Source organism: Corapipo altera, unplaced genomic scaffold, assembly GCF_003945725.1.
Source record: "Corapipo altera isolate COAL_440 unplaced genomic scaffold, ASM394572v1 22b, whole genome shotgun sequence".
Taxonomy (NCBI): domain Eukaryota; kingdom Metazoa; phylum Chordata; class Aves; order Passeriformes; family Pipridae; genus Corapipo; species Corapipo altera.
In genome coordinates, this window is record NW_020884876.1 from 11,081,133 (window position 1) to 11,102,372 (window position 21,240).

The 21,240-nt window shown below is 35.2% G+C and overlaps 1 protein-coding gene across 5 annotated transcripts in view; it reads right to left on the bottom strand.

Moving 5' to 3' along the window:
- WDR17 (WD repeat domain 17) overlaps window positions 1-21,240 on the bottom strand; it is a 57,093-nt gene that overhangs the window by 2,742 nt on the left and 33,111 nt on the right. For 4 of the 5 annotated variants that reach the window (XM_027635853.1, XM_027635852.1, XM_027635849.1 and 1 more), the window contains exons 12-29: window positions 20,714-20,878; window positions 19,090-19,292; window positions 18,806-18,955; window positions 18,557-18,687; window positions 16,596-16,721; window positions 14,224-14,379; window positions 13,878-13,942; window positions 13,361-13,493; window positions 12,046-12,137; window positions 10,810-10,909; window positions 9,563-9,702; window positions 7,327-7,347; window positions 6,238-6,349; window positions 5,374-5,515; window positions 5,189-5,291; window positions 4,208-4,309; window positions 1,786-1,881; window positions 1,423-1,606 (exon numbers count right to left, since the gene is read on the bottom strand). In XM_027635853.1, the coding sequence (XP_027491654.1) occupies window positions 1,423-1,606; window positions 1,786-1,881; window positions 4,208-4,309; window positions 5,189-5,291; window positions 5,374-5,515; window positions 6,238-6,349; window positions 7,327-7,347; window positions 9,563-9,702; window positions 10,810-10,909; window positions 12,046-12,137; window positions 13,361-13,493; window positions 13,878-13,942; window positions 14,224-14,379; window positions 16,596-16,721; window positions 18,557-18,687; window positions 18,806-18,955; window positions 19,090-19,292; window positions 20,714-20,878 (2,221 nt within the window). The remainder of the gene's footprint in view (window positions 1-1,422; window positions 1,607-1,785; window positions 1,882-4,207; window positions 4,310-5,188; window positions 5,292-5,373; window positions 5,516-6,237; window positions 6,350-7,326; window positions 7,348-9,562; window positions 9,703-10,809; window positions 10,910-12,045; window positions 12,138-13,360; window positions 13,494-13,877; window positions 13,943-14,223; window positions 14,380-16,595; window positions 16,722-18,556; window positions 18,688-18,805; window positions 18,956-19,089; window positions 19,293-20,713; window positions 20,879-21,240) is intronic. The other variant, XM_027635850.1, reaches the window with a different exon arrangement.

Here is a 21,240-nt window from a genome sequence, read left to right on the forward strand (position 1 = left end):
AATAATATATTTTACTATTATTACATATATGCTTGTCAATTATTCCAGAGCTTAATTTAGCCTGATCTAGAAACGGAGGTAACAAGCTTTCTTCCATCAGAATACTGTCCATGCTTCATGGTGTCTGTCATAATCTGTGCTGATCTGTGCTTCTTCCTATCTACAAAAAACCCCAAAATAATGCATTCATGAACTGTTTGAAAACATGGAGTCTACAGAATAATTTTAAATGCTCACTACGAAAAGGAAAAAATACTCATTTATCTGATGGAAGAAGAGCTATTTGGCAATTTATTCATTTGACAAAATCTGGTCTCAAAGCTGCAATTCAGTTTAAGCGTTTTCTGAAAGGGTTGAGCTTTCCAAACTTGCTACTTAGAACTTGTAAACCCAATGCAATTAGGCTGCTATACACCTTAGTATTAACTAAGTGATTTGTGAGCTGATCTGCATGCCTAAAGCAATGACTCCTAATGTACACTAATCTGGAAATAAGGATATTGTAGATGACAAGATGGTGACACCATATTTGCTATGCTTGTTGAATGGGTTATAACAATGGTAGCTTTACATGGCTGTTAGCAAATGTTGAGAGCACAGCCATAGCCAGAGACCACTGATCTAATGTGAAAGTGTCGAAAGCAAGGTTTTTTTTGATTGATGGGGTGCAACTGTAAATTTTGTTTACCTCAAAAATCCCACTAGTATTTTGCAATGTCCAATTTCTGACACAAAACTATCCTTCTTAGTCCTGGAACCACCCTGTTACTCTTTCAGCTGGCATCTTGCACTGGACAGAGGAGACAGTATCATCTAAGAGAGTAAATTCACACTGCAGCACTACCTGGAGACAGGAGTAGCATTTTCAGGATCTGCCAACTTTCTCTTTATTGAAATAACAACATATACCAAAGAGGCGTTATAAGGACTAATGTGCTTCAATCATAAAGCTCCATATGAGTGATGAATAAACATCTTTGAATCTTTAGTCTGCTAATATCTGGCTTTAATTAGTCAAGAATTGCAAGTTTTATGGTATGTATTTCCATAGTAATAAATACCAACACCAGAAAAATGTTAGTATGTGTTTGAAGATAAATAATATCCTGGCTTTTATTCAAGCTGCGGTGAGGTCGTAGGCAATAATTTACATGCACTTCAGGCAGAACATCTGGCAAAGGAATTTTACATGGAAATTAAAATGTTTTGGATTTGAGAAATGAATTATTTGATTGGACAATTCTTTATGCAGCCTTTCTTATATAGCAGATGTCAGCGTTTGTCATCTTTAACTCTGCTACTGTGAGAACAGGGTAAACATTTTTCCTCCTAAATGATGGATGTGGCCTTAGATTTATGGCAGCCTCACAGCTAGTCAATGCTATCACCAAGAAAGAACACTTCAGCTCTCTGAAGCCGTACCTGTATCTTTAGCCCTGTCAAACAAGAGATATGAACATCTGAATGACTAGGAAGATTTGATCCAGTGACACAGTCTGGCCCAACCATTCCTTTCAGAGGCTCCTCCTGAATTCGTGATACGAGCACTGAATACACCGCTCTCTGTGATTCAGATGGTGGGGTGCATGGCAGTTCATCGCTAGACCTAAGAACAAAAGATATTTGGTTTTCAACTATACTTCTTAATTTGTTTTAGAAATGAGAAGACACAAAGCACTTCTTTTCCCCCCAGTCATATTCATATTTTACAAAGGAAATAAATTTACAATTAAACAGTTAATACTACCAGTCTCACTCATGGTAATTTTATATTTTTCCACCTACTTGTTTAATTGTGTGCAAGCTCTCCATGCATCTAATTCCTCAGAAAGCTGTTCAATTTTCAAAGGTACGGATACTTCTCGTCTTTTTAAAAGCTGACTGAAAAGAAATAAAAGTAATCAAAGTCCAAATTAATTCTAACAATGAGTATTTTCTTAGAAGCAAAACAAGATAGACATTAGTAATGTCTATCTGATTATTTCTGATTCGATATGGAAATAACTTGATGGAAATAAATTGATCCTTCACAATAATCATTATATTAAACCTTATAAATATTAATAACAGATATAAAGTATACTTTTTCATTTAAATCTTATTTTAATTATTCCTATTTACACCTTACTTAATTAGCTCTATTATTTTTTTAATTTGAGGCCGTTCTGTATCTTAATATGTGTTCTTATTTCTTAATATGTCAAATTCACTAAAATTAAGGACCTATTTTGCCAATATATAGTAGATATGGTAAAAATACAGTTAGAGAAACATGGTTCAACACATGTTCTGGGACAGCCTGGTTTTACTTGTGGAAAACAGTTTCAAAACCCTTGCAGTGGATGCATTTTTTATTTATCAAAATATAAAATAAGGGACAGTTACTACCTCACCTAATTCAGCCACATTTCATTTGTGTTGGGATGCCCTAAAAAGTCCAGCTTGTATGTAAGCGTGTAAGTGTCCGATTTAAAATGTGCTGGAATCTAAAAATCCATGAATCCTGAAGACATTGGGCAATCCAAGAATAAAACTTAGAGCTGTATTTTTCTGTGGTTCTTTATATCCCAGGAAAATTGAAAGCTTGACAGCCAAAAGTATCAAAAACTGAGTCTCAAAGACTGCGTATTACTAGTCTGTTAATATACATATCAGAATAGCCCTTTTGTAAAAGCTTGTATTTCATCTTGTTATTTCTGGAGGTTCAGGAAAAAACAAAACAAAACAAAAACAACGACAACAAAAAAATGCTCTTTTTCCCTTTTCCCAATCCTCTCACCAAGTTTCAGACATGAGGATGGCTAAGAGGAAAGACATATTAAGTTGTTTAATTATCCTCGGTAGGCAATTCTGATAAAATATCAGGAAGCATAGGAAAGGTCACAATTCTAGTGAGGTGTGAAAGGACTGAACAACATATACACAACATTTATTCTTGATGAAGAGATAAAGGAGCTGAAATTATTAACAAAGCTGCAGGGGTCTGTTAGATCAGCTAATGCAGGAGTAACCACTGGAATAATGTCAGCACAGCTTTCACTATGAAATCAGTGACACCTTGGAGCTGACCTTGCTACTCAGTAAGTTAGGTGACAGAACCAAGAGGAATTGACATCCCCAACAGTGAAGGAGAAATGGAAATATGTCAGCTGGATATCATTACTGAACCAGACAGGAAGACTAAACAATCGTGGTTATACTCTGAGAAAGGAATACTAAAGTATTCCATGTAAGTCTACTTTATTTACCATATAAGATAAAGATGATTCATCTTAATCTTTCTGTTTTCTAGTTCAAGTTAGTTGGTTCAAGTTCAAGTGGGGTCAGATGAAGTCAGGTGTACCAAGTGAAATCAAGCAGGTCAGGTTGAGTAGGGTCAAGTGAGTTGGGCCAAGCCAGACTGGGCTGGGTCAAGCCAAGTCTGGTCAAGTCAAGTGGACAAAGTTGGGTCACATAGTAATTGAGGTCAGGTCAGGTCAGGTCAGGACAACTGGGTCAGGCTGAGCTGATTCAAGTCAGTCAAGTCGAGTCAGGTGGGCCTAGTCCAGTCTACTCGTGTCAACTTCACTAAATTTAAGGACCTATTTTGCCAATATATAGTTAGGTGACTAGTCAGGTGACCAGTCGGGGTTGAGCTGCACCAAGAGGGCAGGACCAGGCCAGGCCAGGTCAGATCAAGTGGGCAAGGTCAAGTGTATTAATGTCTGGAGATATTAGCTCACTGAGTAACAGAAGGCCAAACTGGGTTTCTTGTTGAAAATCAAGGGAGTGCCCAGTCATGAACTCCAAATTCAAAGCTTGTCCTTGTTGCTATAGAGCAAGTCTTGGCAAATGGTCTACAGGTAGATACAACTTAGAAGTGTTACTGTCCATGTATAGTCAGTCATTCATGGAGGTGATGCTGAATACTCATCTACTTCTAAAAATTGGTTTTTTACAGAAATCAGAGTTTGACTCATATCCTGGTTTCACAACTCATTGCGTTACCTCAGAAACTTTTATGTGTATAATGCATAAAGAAAGTAAAGAAGGTTCTATATGCAAGCATGGCTATACCCTTACAACTTTATAACAGAACTGGGAACTCAGTTGTTTTTGGTTTTCTTTTTTTTTTTGGAGGGGAGGTTAAGGGGAAGTGGGAGCAATGTATGGTATATGTCATAATAAGGTCTGAAATTTCTCAGTGTTAGTGAAAACATAGTATTACCTTGTATACTCATACAGTGCAGGTACAATGCTATTGTACTGTCTTCTGATAGCAAGTAAAGCACCAATATAACCACACAAAATCAGCAACTCATTCCGAAATCTATAAATGGACAAGTATTAATCATGAAAAACAACAAGCATTTGCAAAACATTAAACAAACTCATATTCATATTATAATATTAAAACCTAATTTATCCATCCACCTTTTGTGGAGAATATATGTTTGCTGATTATGCTTATTTTCTGTGCCATGCAGTTGTTAAAACAGACTCTGTGTGTTTTATACTCATCTCCATTGTTAAATTTTAAATGGCACATACAACACAGTTTTTAAGCACAATCATGTAAAGTTACAAAAACAACACTCAGAGCTTTTAATGTGCTAGAACTCTAAATGGAAACAAAATTGCCCCAAATATTAGCGAGGACTTTAGTTTCACCAAATTTCCCCAGTTTTTTTCTCCTTTTAGTTCTTCACACGTACACTTGTGTAGGCATCTAGGCCTAGTTTCAACCATCTGTCATAAAGATGAACCACAGCTTCCAACTATTATAGAGTTAATACTGAGAGCGGCAGCTCAAATTTTCTTAACACTGACATAAAAGCCCACATTGCGTGTGGTACCACTGCTTTTTTTCCTCAGGAAACTGAAACCAGAACAGATCAAAGTGAAGGTCTTCACATAAGACCATTGATTCACCCCTTGTAAATATGCTACAGAGAAAGAAGCAGTAAAATATCTTTTTTTTTCTTGCTAAACCTTCAAAATTTAGGAAATTTCCACATTCTATTCTCCAGATTGAGAATCAGCCAGCTTGCTGAAAATTTTTTCTGTATCCCTCTTTTGGTAAGCAAACAATGATAGTAACAGTGTTCACCTACATATAATATATATATATGTGTATATATTTGTTTATAAGTTCCTAAAGTTTCCTTTAATGAAAGTTCCACTTTCTAAGTAATGAAAATATACTCACTCACTACAATGATGTAACATTAATTGTTCAGTGCGTATGTAACTTAGAAGATCAAGATATGGAAAGACTGAATCCAAAGTCCAATCTGAGCCACAAAGTTGTTCTGTTGAAAAATAAAAATATGTCAAGAGGCAAGTTATACAAATTACTTACACTTTAAAAGGTTTCTTCATCCAAGTACCTACCTTTCACATACTGAATGCCAACAGGGAGAGCCCTGTCAGGTTCTGTGCTTAACAGATAGTACTTTATCGTTTCAAATATATCTCCGTCTGCCTGAATTGTCTCTGCCAACCGCATACATTCTTCTGCATCAGGAAGATTGCACTGGAAAAAAACATTTTGCCAGAAAGTGACAGAAATGTTCAAACAATTCTTTAAGATGCAGAGAAACACTGATGTTTGAACATAACAATAAGAAAAAAATTCTCTCTGAAGGACTCATTGTTTGAAAGATGTACCTGTATATGATGCACATTAAGAAAGCCATCTAGACCAGAGAACAACACGGGGGAGAACGTTCTGTAACTTTAATTTAAGCAGTACCAGTTTCCATTGCTAATGTTTTTGTGAACTTTTTACTACTGCTTAATAAATGTGCAGTCTGAGCTGAACCTTAAGGGAGTCAGCAGAGAAGACCCTTCTGCTGCTAAAGAGGAAAGGAGGGATTTAAGGACATTAGAGGGATAAGATGTAAAACAACTCAGACTAGTAAAGAAAGCTGATCTGCCACAACATGATTAGGCTGCATATCTAGTAGGTTGCAAATCATACTGACAGGTAATTCTGAAGATCATAAGCTACTTCGGAAAGTAACCTGTGTAATGGAAAGCGTACACAAAGAGCAGAATTAAAGAACTAAATTTCTTGCACAATACTGAAAATAAAGTCAATGAAGACTAAAAGAGCAAAGAAGGGCAAGCAATGTATAAGACTGCTGGGGACAAATTCATCCTACAGATTTACTTGGCCTAAAGTTTTTTGAAATTAGTAAAAAAATCAATACATAACCTCTCATTAGCATTCAGGTAAATTTTTTTATGTTGTACCTTTTCATGCAGGTCATTTATTTCTGCTATGCATCCAGGATAAAAAGCACATAGTTTTACTAACTGCAGTTTGTTATCAGGAATCATCCTAAGAAGATCAGCTGCTAAATCCCTGCACAAACAAAAGATGACATGTAGTTACTTTTGATGGTTTGTAATATGAGGATACTGTTTTCTCTTTAACATTCTTTTTATAAAGAAGAGTTTACTGAAAACAATACTATTTCCAGAGAAGTGCAGAAGCAATCTCAGTCTCTAAGACTATTTTGGTGCAATAAATGAGGTTTAATCTATTTAATCTTTTTGTGGAAGTCATCAAGTGAACTTTCTGTTGTTTTATTGGTTGAATTAAACAGCTGTGGAATCCTAAAGCATCAGAACCACCTCAAAGTGAGTTGGAAGAATGCATGACCAGGGATGGGAAGGGAGAGTAGGAACTATCCAATTTGAGAGAAGGAAAGATGATAATGTGGTTCTCTGTCATGAAACCATCCTCAAACTTCCAGGCTTCTAAAGCTCCATGTCATCAGCATAAAGCATCTCTCAGTCATCCAGAATGGCATGCTTCTATGACATTAAAATAGAGAGATTATACAAGAAAAGAATGTGATATCTATTTTCATTCTTCTCAAAGGAAAACTGTGTTTGAGCAAACTGACATTTCTGAAATTTTCCTAACTTTTTACCATTTTTTACCCTATCCTGAACACAATAAGCAGTTGGAGGGAACACATGTAATATTAGGAAATTATTCTTAAACAATTATTCTATTCAAATATTAATAACTGGCTATTCTGGTTGTCCTCTGATTCTTCTATTCAGGCAGACATCATTTCTCCTGTGACCCACAAGACTGACTTGCCCCTGTGTAAGGCAAAAAATCCTACAAAGTTCCTCTGGATTTTCAGAATGGGGTCCTTGGCTTAAAAATGTTCAAGTAAGCTATTGTCCAATATTTGTAACTGCTTTCTATCCCACTTTCAAGTACATATCACAATTAAAAATTAGAACACTTAGTTTAATCTTATTTTTACCCTTAATAAAGTCACATGCTTTTCAAATCTTTCTTTCTATAAACAAGCAAAATACCTGTATCCAAGTGATGGAAAGCTAATAGGAAGACATTGAAAGAGTAATGAACAAAACTTTGTACTACTTTACAGAAGGAATATCTAAGAAAATAATTAAAAGACAACAGAAAATCTAAGAGTCAGGGTAACTGACTAACAACAACAAAGAAATGCCTTTTGACTACCTAAAGAAATTAATACCAAAAGGTCTTCGGAATATCTGTTATACTATTACTGTGCAATAGCCACTTTTCCAAGTTATAGAAGCGCTCTTTCAGAATATAGGATATTTCACAGCTTCTTAAACTATTTTTAAGATCAGTTACTCACATGTGCTAATCTTCAAAAGCAATTTAAACATTTTTTTAACGTGATTAGAAGTTATTTTGCAAAATCTGAATCCAACGTTTATTTAAAAAAAAATAATACAAAGAAGCCCTCATGGAACGTTACCTGGAATGATTTTTAAGAATTATGCTGAAAACACTGTCAAGTATAAAGATAAAAATTAGGTGGCTGAGTTTGCATATGCAGAATTCATTATCCCAAGTAAAATATGATTAGCCTTTTGAATAGTAGAAGGTTTCTTTTAACACTATTTAGGTGTTAATTTCCCAAGGCTGTAGGTTTGGGGAAGGATATGAATGTTTAGTTTTTACTTTATTTGTTTAAATTTTTTACATTTTAGAGCACTTCTAAAAAGAACCAACCAAATCCCAAGAAACATTTCACCAATGTTTCCAACTGATGGAAATCCCTAAGCATAACAACCAATAAAAACAAAAAGGGAACCCTTCAAATGTCAGAGACCTGGAACTGCAGCTTCCCCACACATGACCTTATAAATGCAGTGAACCAAGACGTATTATGCTGTGTCAGTATCTCTTTATTACAAAATATGAAGAGATTCATGAATCCCTGATCTTTTCCTACACAATAGAAAAAATATGTTGTAATGGTTGAAAATCAGACTCCAGGATTGCAGAGTGTAGCTGCAGTAGGTGTTCAGTATAACCCACTGTGAAATCCAGATGTATACTTGGGCAGTATGCAGTATACCATTTAAAAATTTTATCACATGTGCCAATGTAGACTTCAGTATACATATGCCATAAGTTTGCAGAAGCTTTATGTACCTAAACATAAATGCCATACTACTGTAAGTACTTGTTACAGCTCTGAGATCAGAACAAGCTTTTGTTATGGAACTGGGAAAAATATACACTGTTTTTCTTAACTCCATATCCAGTGCTTCCTATTGGAGGCTACATAAAAATCACCCTTCACAATGAAAGCAGGGAGATCAAAGAAGGAGCTTCAGAGACTTTAACAGCTGGATTTGGAGTTGCCAAAACAACCCTGTTAAAACTGGTGCATTGCAGACCTAAATCATTGCTAAATCATTGCAAAGTGAAAGTAGCAAGCCATCAATTTCTTATCTTTTTCTACAATGTTTCATTGTCTAAGGCAGGCTAAATGCTCTATAGAGAGGAGTTCCACTGTTTCTCTCAGGCTGCCTCTAGATATTTTCGCACTAACTGTAGCAGAAAAACTGATCCTTAATCGCAGCATCTGTTTAAGTACATCTTTTCTATGACATATTAATTATGAAACACCTTGATAGCTGCCAAATATATCTTGGGACAGTTTTCTGCTTTTCACTGGTAGGTAAAAAACAAGAAGCTGTACTCTTCAAAGGAAAACCAGAGAAGGTTTCCCCTATATGCAACAGAGAAATTACTCCTGCAGAATTCAACAGTAATCCTGTTTCATCCTTAAATCTTTTCAGCTATCTTGTATTCCTGATACCGATATAAAATAATTCCTCAGACTATTAGCTTCTTTATTTTTCAAACAAGTACTTAAAAATCACTTCACAGATCCTACTTGAGCTTCTGTCCCTTTTGACTTTTTAATTCAATTCCAGCCTTACTTTGTCTGAAGCAGTTATTTTTACTCAGGACAGACCAGGACTTGATGTGCTACCTATTGCCCAAGTAGCTAGTGGTTTTTCAATGGTTTTCACACTCTGTTTGACAATGACTCTTCTCTCATTTACAATGCATACATAACGTGTTTTGAGATTAATGCAGAACATTTGTATGCCCTGTACTTCAAAGGTCTAATAGCAGCAATTCTTATTCTACCTACCCATGGTGGTTTGGTCTCCATAAAAGTTCCAGAATGAAATACCTTGATTGTTTTGTCAGGGAAAAAAATTAATAAAAAATTTCTTTGGATTAAGAAGTTCTTACCATGTTGCTACTGCCATACACTTTCTTGCTAGCAATTCTAGGGCATAATGTGTTGCTTGTGCTGCACTTTCTCCTAAGACAGTACCCACACTGACTGCCAGCTCCAGTTCATTTCCACGAATCAGGTTTGCCATCGCAAGCTTGCTCAATGAAAAAATTAAATCATAAGCATTTTTGGTATTCACCATGTTGAGCATATGACAATAATTTATGAGAATGCTTTTTACAGAAGGAAAAAATATGCAATACTTAAAGTAAATTATATATAATTTGGGTCTCTTGTATGAGTAAATAACTGTGCACCACATGTTAATCAGTTTTTAAATAAACAAATAGATTTCCTTTAGCAGAATCTTTCTTTATTTAACCAAAGAGATTACACAGATATGATAACTAAAAAGCGTGATAGGTATTTCATCTAATCTTAAGTAATGACACTAACTTTCAAAGTATATACTTCCCCTTTCTTTCAGTGAAGGGAGACTCAAAAAAACAAGAAACCAGGAAGGATTCTCCTGATCTGACACTCTCTGGCCAACCAGAGTTGCTGGTAGGCATAGCAGAATGTCAAACAGTAAGAGACTACACAACAACTTGGAATATGCTTATTTTGAAATACAAGCATTAATTGATTCTCAATTTCTCTCTGAACAGATGATTGAGATGGAATTATATTTATTTGGGGGGGATAAAGGAGGAAAACACGTTAAGTCCAGAAAGAATGAGAAAAAGAAACTATTTGTATAAAAATACAAACAAAATGAAAAATCCAGTATAATGTTTCCTACATGTCAGTTTTATTTTTGTACTGAGAGGTGGGGTTTTGTCCTATTTACTTTTTCATTTAGACTGTAAATTCATGAAGGCAGAGATTGCATCTTCTGTAGAACAATAACTTCCATTTCTGAATAGCTATTTTGAATCACCATAAACAGTAAACAGTAACACTTAAGTGTATATATGTAAGGTACTTAAGTATCTTATATTTTCTAATATAACAAGATAGTGTATATACAATTCAATGACGATGTATTACTTTCTGTACATGAGAGAAACCTTGAATTTAATAGAATCAAGGAAGTTTTGCTAGTAACTTTAATACTGTAAGGATCTAACTCTGCATAAATATATACAAATCAAATATCAAGTATAAGTAGAATTTTAGAATGTGATACATAAATTTTAAAACACATGTGGAGAAAGGAAGACAATGTCGGATTTTTCATAATTAAAGACAAAAAAAATACCTCTATATTTTCAACAGCCAGATGACAACATGCTGCAAGCACTGCATGGCCATCCTGAAAATACCAATCTGCCAGTTCTTTACTGACCTTGTGCAGGAGCCTGCAAGAACAAAACAAGAATTCTGCAAGTCACTTTCAGGCTGGAGTCCTTTGGCTCTTAATTTATGTAAAATTTACCGCATTTCCTTCTGTACCCTAAAAATTGCTATATTTGACTTACGACTAGCTTGAAAAATGCAATCTGTTTGAGCTTCATCCACTGCTTAGGTTGGTGTGTACTCATGGGGGTCATTTCCCAAAATCTACATAAGTACAGAACTGTCTCTTCAGACTGACACAAAAAAAAAAATCAAATATTTGGATATCCAATCTATACCTGTAAACTCTGCACAAGTATTTCTCTAATTGCTCAAAAATTGCACATGTAAATGAAGCAGCTACACAGCCTCTAAATTGCTTGTTACTACACCTATAACTGGATAATATAATTCAGCTTTTGAGCACTGTTCTAAACAAGGAGAGGTGCATGCTTTGGGTGTTTTTAAGGGCATGGACAATGAAAATCACAGAACCACAGGATGGCTTGGGTTGGAAGGGCCCTTAAAGATCACTCAGTTCCATGTCCCTGCCATGGGCAGGGACACCTTCTCTTAGAACAGGTTACTCAGAGCTCTACCTAACCTGGCATTAAACACTTTCAGGAGTAGGGCTTCCACAACTTCTCTAGGCAACCTGTTCCAGAACCTCACCACTCTCACAGTAAAGAATTTTTTCCTAATATCTAATCTAAAACTACTGTCTCTTAGTTTGATTTTTAGTGTACGTTGTCAGAATCTTTACTGATGACAAACAGCAAAGCTTCAGGAGCAGATGATGCATAATAATAGGGGATAATAAATACCTGTTAATGCTAAATCTTACCCTGCTTACCAGAAGTTCTAAGTTAATATGCTATACATTTAAGGGCATAGGAATGCATCTTAAATATCAAACAAGTGAAAAGGACATTTATAAAACATACAAATGAAAAATCCATTTTGTGCCAGGAGGAGTCACAAGAGGGAAATTAGTGTAGCATCAGATAGTTAGTAACTCTATTAACTATGTACTAGAAGACACAATATTTTGTTTAATTCAAAATACTGATGCCAAATTAAACCACTAAGCTTTATCTCCCTTAATGACTTTACGTTCTGTACTAAAATGAGGTTTTAGATATAAACTAGAACAACTTACTCATTATAATCATCTGTATTGCTTCCACCAGAATTTGAAGATCCACTTGCTGTGGAGAGTGGTAACATCTGTATATTTCCTTCACAAGCTGCCTGGTAGTGAATAAAAAATTAATTAATGCACAATTGAAACTGAAGATGAAATACGATTTTTTAACAACAACAAAAATAACCTATGATCTATAAAAATAATTCTGAAGCCTAGTTATAACAAAGAAAATGTTTAAATGTTTAAACTAATGAACTTATTCATAGCTACATCTTAGTCTAATTTTATCCAGCCATACAAGAAATTCTACAGAAGCAATAGACTTCTTCCTTCCTATGCATTTGGGCAAGATTTTTCCAGCATTTGAATATGCTTAAAATGGACAGTGAAGACTACAACCTTGATTTTTACACCACAAGGAGCAAGTGGCTGTGAATGAAGGATGAAGTCTATAGATACTTCTCAGCAGGTATAACAGCAAATTGGAAATGTTTGGCATACAGTGGCAGAAAGTGGATAAGCTTAACTTTTTTCTGTCTAGCAATAATTTATTTCTAACATTAAATACAAAGAGATCAGTGTAGGTTAAATGAAATCAGTGGACAAAGTGGTGTTTGGTCAAGGGTTGGACTCAATGATCTCAAAGGTCTTTTCCACACTAATTGGTTCTGTGATTCTGTGAATTCTTTCATATGCTTTAAGGTGTAGCTGAGATAAACCTCAGGGCTGAGTTACAAGGGAAAATAAGTCCTGGTATTCCGTTGCTTAATATTATCTGATTAAATCTTTGAGACAAAGATCATTCTACGAATTGTAGTATTTTTCTGTAATCTCTCTCTTACAAGAAAAATTAAGATCTTTCTAAAGCTTTAATTTGCTTTAGGGTTCCAACATTTTAACTTGTTAAATCTAAGCACATATCGAAGTTCCATTCTGTACATTATTCAGCTATTGAGCTAAAACATTCAGACAGACAATTTCTCAGTAGAGATGCAAGAGAAATCAAATTCTACACGTCTTTGATGTTAAGGTCAATACCGACTGTTGAAAATCAGGTTCTATTTCAATCAAAATTGAACACATCAGTTTTCACTATGGTTATGTGATTGCAGTTTAGAACAATCGGGCTTTCAACACATAAACATGACGTACCTTCTTTTGATTTTTGCATAAAAACTGGTCAGTACAATATGAAAGTAAAGAATGAGGTATCATTATTCACTATTTTGCAAAAGTGAACAGAGCAAGTCTTTTAAATATGCTTGTCATATTCAGAGTTATAAGCTAATAGCTAAATACATCTCCCCACTGGTATATGTAGTAATACCTGTGCAACAAGAAGCGCCTCTTTAAGCTGACCTCTCGAAGTAAAGAAAGAAACTAGTTTCTTCACATCTCCAGTAGCTATACAGTATGGGATGACATCATCATTTTCTTCCTGAATTAACTGATCAGCTCTCCTAGTTAAACAAATGAATAAATAAACAAGAAAGATCTACACATATGATTAATCACCAAATGTATCTTTATGGCATAGGTGTTAGATGAAGCCATATAAAGATCACTGAAACCCATCTGCCTTTCCAGACTTACAAACTGTGGATACTGCACTAAAGAGTTCACAGCTGAAGTTCCAATTTATGTTCAACCCTTTGATTCAAGTACACAAAATTGTGGAAATCCTCCACAGTTCTATTCCAAAAAATACTGAACAAAAAGTAACACAACTAGAAGGCTGTAACAAAAGACAACTACAATTGATATTAGTATCCATCCTTCCTAACTTGTCTGTGTCCTTTTATGGGCTGAAGCTACAACTCACCGTAATATTTTTATGAACTTACCTTTGCATTAACTTCCTCCAATATTTCATTGATACACCAGGCGCAACTGAGAGAGCTTTGTCCCACTAGAAGAAAGCAGCAATACATTTACCCTGATAATTTTATTTTGAGAAACAGCCATATTTTAAACTAGCTTAATTTTTCTTCCATTAAAAATAAATTTGACAACTGGTTAAATAAGGAATGAGTTATGCTTTAGACTGCATATGTTAAAAATAAGCTAATTGGAACACAATTACTTTTTTTGGGACTTGTGACCGATTTATTGACTCTCCATCTTTGCCAGGATAGCTGGTTTTCAGAAAACCATATTTTGTTATTCTTCAATAATGTTCTGATGTTTTACCTCTCCAAGTTCTACCATTAGTTCACAATATCGCTGAATTTGTCCTAATCTTAAATGTATTTCTGCAGCTTCTTTGAGCCTTTCCTCTTTGCTTGGTGCACCAATACCGCCTCCAAACTTAGACATCTTTACTGTTGTCAGCTCTTGTGCCCTGGACTGAGGGGAAAAAAAAAAAAGGGATAAAAAAGTTTTCTGTGAAGAAAACAAGTTTTCTTAAGAATACACTACTGTCAAATATTACAGTGGAATACAAAGGTTATAATTTCAGAAAAAAAATCTTTTGAGAAAAGGCTAATTGGAACTGATTTCAGTGAGACTACAGTGAACTTTATGTTGTTAAAGTAACTGTGTTAGTGTTTTGTGCTTATATACATATATTTTCTATTATCTTCCTTTAATATCTTTATATATTTTTTATTCTCAACCATTTTCTCATATGTTATAGTAATTCATCCAGATGTCCCTCAAAAAAACTTGATATTTTGAAACTTAAAAAAAAAAAATAATTGTGAACATAAACCACAGAGAGCTGGAAATTGAACATATTAGCACTATAATGATGTCACATAAAGAAATAATACAGATAGCAGGCTCAACAGGTTGACAATAGGCTTTGTGGTCTGATCTGTCATGTCCCATGAATCTTATAACCAAGAAATGATTTATATTCCCAACTAGTGCAATTTTTATATTAGTTGGAGAAATAAGACTAACTTGCTTCATCTGGCAGAGCTTGAGAAACAAGTTGCAACAGAATTATAGTTAACACAGAAAAAAAAAAGGCAAAACCAGCTTCACATTTCAACAATTCTCAGTTTATTTCTACCATCAATGCACATTTATGGCATTTGGCTATTCATGGCTTTAGTGTACCATATATGGAAGACGGAGAATGAATTTTAAACATTCTTCACTAAAGCAAACTGCCATGTAGACCAATGCCAGCTACCAAGAATCTGTTTTTTTTTTTTAAAACAAACTATGTTACTTTTCTTCCTCAGCATCTCTATATCTTTTATTATTTTTATGTTGAAGTCTCCAAAACATCCTCTCTGTTTCCTAAAAACAGAAAAAACACAGTTGCTCTGCATCCCTACTTCATCCTGAAATGTCTAGGTGCTGCAATGCCATTATCCAGTTTCCTAAGAAAAAGACAGTATCAGCAGCCCTTAACAAGCAGTCAGCATTACCCTACCCCTGCTTTCTCTTAAAGCTGTCAAACAAGATTCTGAGTCAGCAAAAAAGGGGACAAAATGACCAGCAATGACTGTAGTGATTCTAGGTCACCGGAGTTATAAATGCACAAAATCATGCTGCAGAGATAAACAGACTGCTTGCACTGCACAAGCCAAGAATTAATGTCTTCTCAGGCTAACTGGCTGAGAAATCTGGTTTTTGGACACATGGACACATTTACAGGGCTTCACAGGATGAGTAGAACAGCTGCTATTATTACAGTTAACAACACCAATAAACTTGAATCATTTAAGAGTCAAGGTGTGTAGGACACTCTTAAAGAGCCTGTGATTTTGCAAAAGAGAGAGTCTGCAACAGCAAACAACAGGTGATAGGTATTAAAAAAGTGCAGGTATTACCTCACACAACAAGTGCAGGTATTACCCCTGGGGGTGGCAAGTGCATTGCCTGATCCAATACCAGTAGATAATCTTTCCTCTATTTACAACCCAGTTATTAGAGAGTGGGATTCTTTAGTACCGCTAAGAACTCCCTGACAGAACCACAAATTTGCATATTCTGCATAAACTGTATGTCTGGTTGCATATTCATACATGCAGCTACTAATAAATTTATGGTCTAGTACTTGAATTTCACATTCACATCTGAGTTGCTCTGAAGCTGCATATCTGTATTAATGACAGGTTCTTGTTTCTCCACTCCTTTTTCCACAGACCTACAGAATATATTTCTGCTAACTCTCCTCCATTTTCTGATGTGAATTCCTCTGTTCCTGCATCTGAACACAGACACATACTTCATGTTTATATAATCAAATAATCAAGTAATTTGACTTTACTGAATATAAAAGCACAGTGTATATAACAGGGAAGACAAACTCGCTTCATAGCTGAAGCTTTGCAATTTCTTTTAATTATTTTGAAAAAGGTTTCTCTAGTTAAAAACTGTAAACTATCATTTTAACACTGAGTATGCAGTATAAGTATGAAGTCATGCAGACTTAGCTAGATCCTATTGTAACAGACTGGTATTGCAGATGGAACCGGTATTGCACAAATATCTTCGGACATGAAATAAATTGTAACCCTTTTGTAAAGCATTAAATGTTATTTTTAAAGAGTGAAATACTATATGGAGTAACAATCATTTTCACATATTGTTCATGTTTCACTTACCATCCTAAATCTAATGAGATGTTTCATATGCATAATTCCTTTGCAGTAGTTTTGTGGAAGCAAACTGTCATCCTGTCCTTTTATTACAGCAACCAAATCCCATAAATTTTTGCTGCCTCCAGGAGGCTGAAATTGTTAGGGAAGAAAAGTTGTATTACAGTCATGCTCAAGAGAGAAACTTGAACTTATGAAGACATTCAAAAACATTTGTCTGTCAACTCCAAGAAAACAATGTCAGACCATTTCAATATTATAACCTTCATTATGAAGGCGTGAATTAGTTCAAGATACTCTAAGTCCTTCAGTCTTCTTGAAGGTTGTAAAGATACAGCAAGATCCATGAATGTAAGTATTGGGTTATGTGTAGACATAGTTGAGGGCTTGCCATTAGAATTTTCCCTTTTCCTCACAAAGACATACAAGCTATCTTGTGGCTACTGCTGGCATAAACAACATTCAGCTGCTGGGATGCAGGAGCTGCCCCAGTACTTGTTTATCATTTTCTGTAAAGTGAAGGCATGGGCAAAAAAAAGGCAAGGAAAAAAAACAGCTCCAAGGCTTGACTGCCAGAACCTGGTTTACTTTCTTAATATTAAATCTTAAAATAGACACATATGGCATATGTATATGCACAAAAGCTTGCAGCACAAAGTGATCAAGGTGATTCTTTTTTAAAAATAGATTTTAAGCACTTCCATTGGTCTGGCCTTTGAATCAATCCTTCTGTAGATCTAGGACAACAGTTTAACACTGAATGAGGTCTAGAAGAGAGTGAGAATTTAAAAGCTTAAAAAAAAAAATCATTAAACATTTGACCTGAAGGAGCTTTCCTAAGAATAACAGGATTACAAGTTTAGAAGTCCAGTTATTTCTGAGCTGGTAAAAAGTATGAAATCCTACTAGAAAAAACAAAACAAAACAAAACAAAAAAAGGCAACACAAGCCCCCTCATAAAAAATATTCTCTCTTTTTTCTGTCCCTTAAAGCTCTTATTTGTCTCCTCATTGTATAGCACAATATCTCATTTTCTGGACTCAAAAAGCACTGAGTATAGCTGATAAAAAAAGCTTTCGTTCTTGGAAAATTTTAGTACTCTTATAGCAGTTTTACTCTCAAATCAACATGGGATATCAAAATGTATAGCTTCTGTGAAACAAGGAATTCCATTAAATATATCTTTAGAAAATATAAAATGTCCAGGTTCAAAATTGAGGAAGATTGGTTCAGCATTTCAAAATCATACACTTCAATCTAGCTAGAAATCATAACAAATATTTTGGATGAACTAGATCTTTATAGATCAGAATACTGACTTAAATTACATCAGTGCGTGACACAATCTCTAGTTCCAGGTAATTTTTGTCCTTGTTCTACCCCAAGTTCAGCCTCTATGCAGCTAAAGAGTCACAGGGATCCAGTAGTTTATATTTTTAACTCAACTGCACTGAGAGGCTGCAGGGATTTATAGGAAATATTACTATGCTGTGGAGCAAAGGAAACAGATGGATACTGGGGCATGGGTCATCCAGATCTACAGCTGCCAGAATGTAATCCTGCGGTTTGGGTACAGACACTTGGGCAGTTCAAACCTTACAAGTATTGAGGGTGTCCCTTTGATAAATCAAAATTAAAAACTCTAATGTAGTTTGATAAAACACATATTTTCATTTTCTTCAATAGCAAATTGTTGTCAGATTAAACCTTTCCCATGGAAAATTAAATTATCCCACTAATTTCACTTTGCAAAAAACTGGTGTTCACAACTGACAAACAATTAAGTCATGGACATTTTTATATGCAGAACTGCTAAGAAACAGAACTGATTTCTACATATTTTCAAAGGTCCCTTAAAAAAGAGAGAAAAAAATTGTAAAGAAGGAAGAAATTTCAGTTTTGGAGATTGACCTCAGAAGAGCAAGTCATGCAGACTGACAACATACTTAGGTTTACAGAATACTTACTGAAAAACATTCTGAAAACCACCTTAGTTTTTTTCCTCGAGGATTTCCTGACAATTTTTCCAATTCCTGTTTAATATCCCTGGAAACTTTACCACACAGCAAAGGAGGAGCACCAGATTCCACAGCACGATCTAACACACACAAAGATTTATACAAGAAAATTAAAAAAAAAAAAAAAAAACAACGAAAGGAAAAAGAAGAATAGTGATATAAAGAAAATTAGAACAATGGTATACACAATTTACTTACCTGTATTGCCGATAATATCATCCCAACATCTATCTGCTAAGATATTTATTGGTAGAGGGTTTATAAGAGGTGTCAATGACCAGAGTCTCACAGTGGAATCACGAGAGCAGGATGCCATAGTAAATGGACGACTAGGATGACATGTTAATCCTAGCAGAGAGGGCATTTAAAAATGCAGTCAAAAAAGTTTATCTAATAACCCATTTGATTAAATTATTTTATAAAATTTAAAATATATTAGAATGCATTTAAATACAGAAATAAAACCAAATTAAAAATATTACCATATACATCTGCACCATGATCATAAACTGTGTCCAAACACGTTCCATCTCTTGTGTCCCAGACTCGAATTGTATAGTCCCAACTGCCAGATATTAGAAGGTAAGGAATTTCAGGATTCCACATCAGCCCCCGTACTGGAGCTGTGTGTCCACTAAGAACATTAATACAAGCGTCCTGTGTATAATCCCATATTCGAACAGTACTGAAACAGGATAAAAAAGACCAATGTCCATCAAATCACCTATAAAAATATCATTATCTCTCTACTTCAGCAACATTCTAAGCCTCAAATTAATCAGAATATTTATTTGCAATATGTTTATAGAAGTTGAAATAGGAGAGGGTGGAGCCAATGCCCTTCAAGTTTACAATGGCATACAAAGTACACCAAAGACCATTCACCAGGGTAAGAAACTATTCCATTGACCACATAATCTTTCAAAAGCTGACAGCCACCCATCACTTACATGTCAGTGAGAGAAAAGAAGTTGGCCATGTCTGCATATGCAGTAAATTTTTCTGTTAGGACTCTCAAGAGGAAAAAGAACTAAAGAAAAGCAAAACTGTAAAATTTATCTTTCCTATGGCTTCAACAGCCCTCTAACAGACCCAAGAAATCTGCTAGTCTAAGCTCAGTTCCTGGAAAAAATTGTGAAGATTATACTAGGTACTATGGAAAGGCATTTAAAGAATAACTCAATCATCAGGCACAGGCACAGTTAATATGGGTTCAAAAAGGGAAAGTCCTGGTTAACTAATCAGATATCCTTCTCTGACAAGGTCACCTGCCCAGTGGATGAAATGGAAGTGCTGGATGTAGTTTCTCTCCATTTTAGTAAGAGTTCAGATACTGTACCCGACAGCATCCTTCTGGACAAGTTCTCCAATGGTGGGACAAGCAGGTTCATGGTGCACTGAGTGAAGGACTGGCTGAACATCAGGGCTCCAAAGAATTGTCATGAATGGGGCTACATCTGGCTAGCAACTGGTCATCAGCAGTGCTCCTCAAGGTTCAATTCTAGGGCCACTCCTGTTCAATGTATTTTGCTGTCAAGAAGTTTGCTGTGAAGTTGTTTTCTGTCATGAATCACTACACTATGAATTAACAGATTTTGTTTCAAGCATAAACCTCTAATGGGGAAAGCAATAGAAGTCAATACTCCAAATTGAGATCTATTAAAAAAATATCTTGTATAGTCTGCAGGGAAGTGGCTTAGAATCAGAAAATCCTTCCTCTCGCTTACTGAGGACTGCTGTGCTTTTCCTCAAAAAAGATGCAGATTATACTTAAGTATATTTTTGAAAAAACATCAGTCACTGTGGTGTCCTCCTTGTTTTCCTTGGAGTAACAGTATCAGTCACTGATCCTACTCTTGGGAAACCATTTGAAAAGGCTGCACTGCTACAGCAGCTGTGACAAACTTAGATAATGATCTTGCTGCCCAAATACTACATTAAGCTAACAGCAAAGCTACAGCCTGAATTTGAACAAGGCAGAGATTTAGATTATTAGGTATTCCTGAAGTTTTTGAAGGTGCAAACACTAGTACAAGTAAATATTTTGAGTTTCTTGAATAGTTCTGCTTGAGGTTTTAAGTTTTCCAATAGTTCAGAAATACACACCCATCATCAGAGCCACTGCAGAGGATTCCTTCTCTCAGAGGAGACCACCGTACATGAAACACCTTTGCAGTATGCCCTGTAAAAATTTTCAGTGGCTGATCAGAGCTGGTTGCCAAGTAGTAAACACGAACATTTTTATCCTCACAACCAGTAGCTATCATATCTCTGCAAAATATAAACAGCAAAATCTTTAGTCAGAGAGATGATCAATGTGTTTTAATTTAAAAATAAATATGATGTGTAAGTTGCAATTTACTTCAAAAAACAGCATATTTTTGCTTCTTCTTTGCCTCTTCAAGAGACAAAGTAACTACTGATAATCCAATTAAATATACTAAATCTGACAAAAAGTTCTTATGTCATTATTAGGAATTATCTGAAAAATTAATATATATCATAGTGCATTTAGTTGCCTACTACATTTTCAGCTTAGCAGTCATTACAAAGAAGCCAATATAAACCCCTTTTTCCTGGTACTGAATGTCTGTTTTTTTCCCCCCCACTATATATTCAGCTAGAGAATTTTT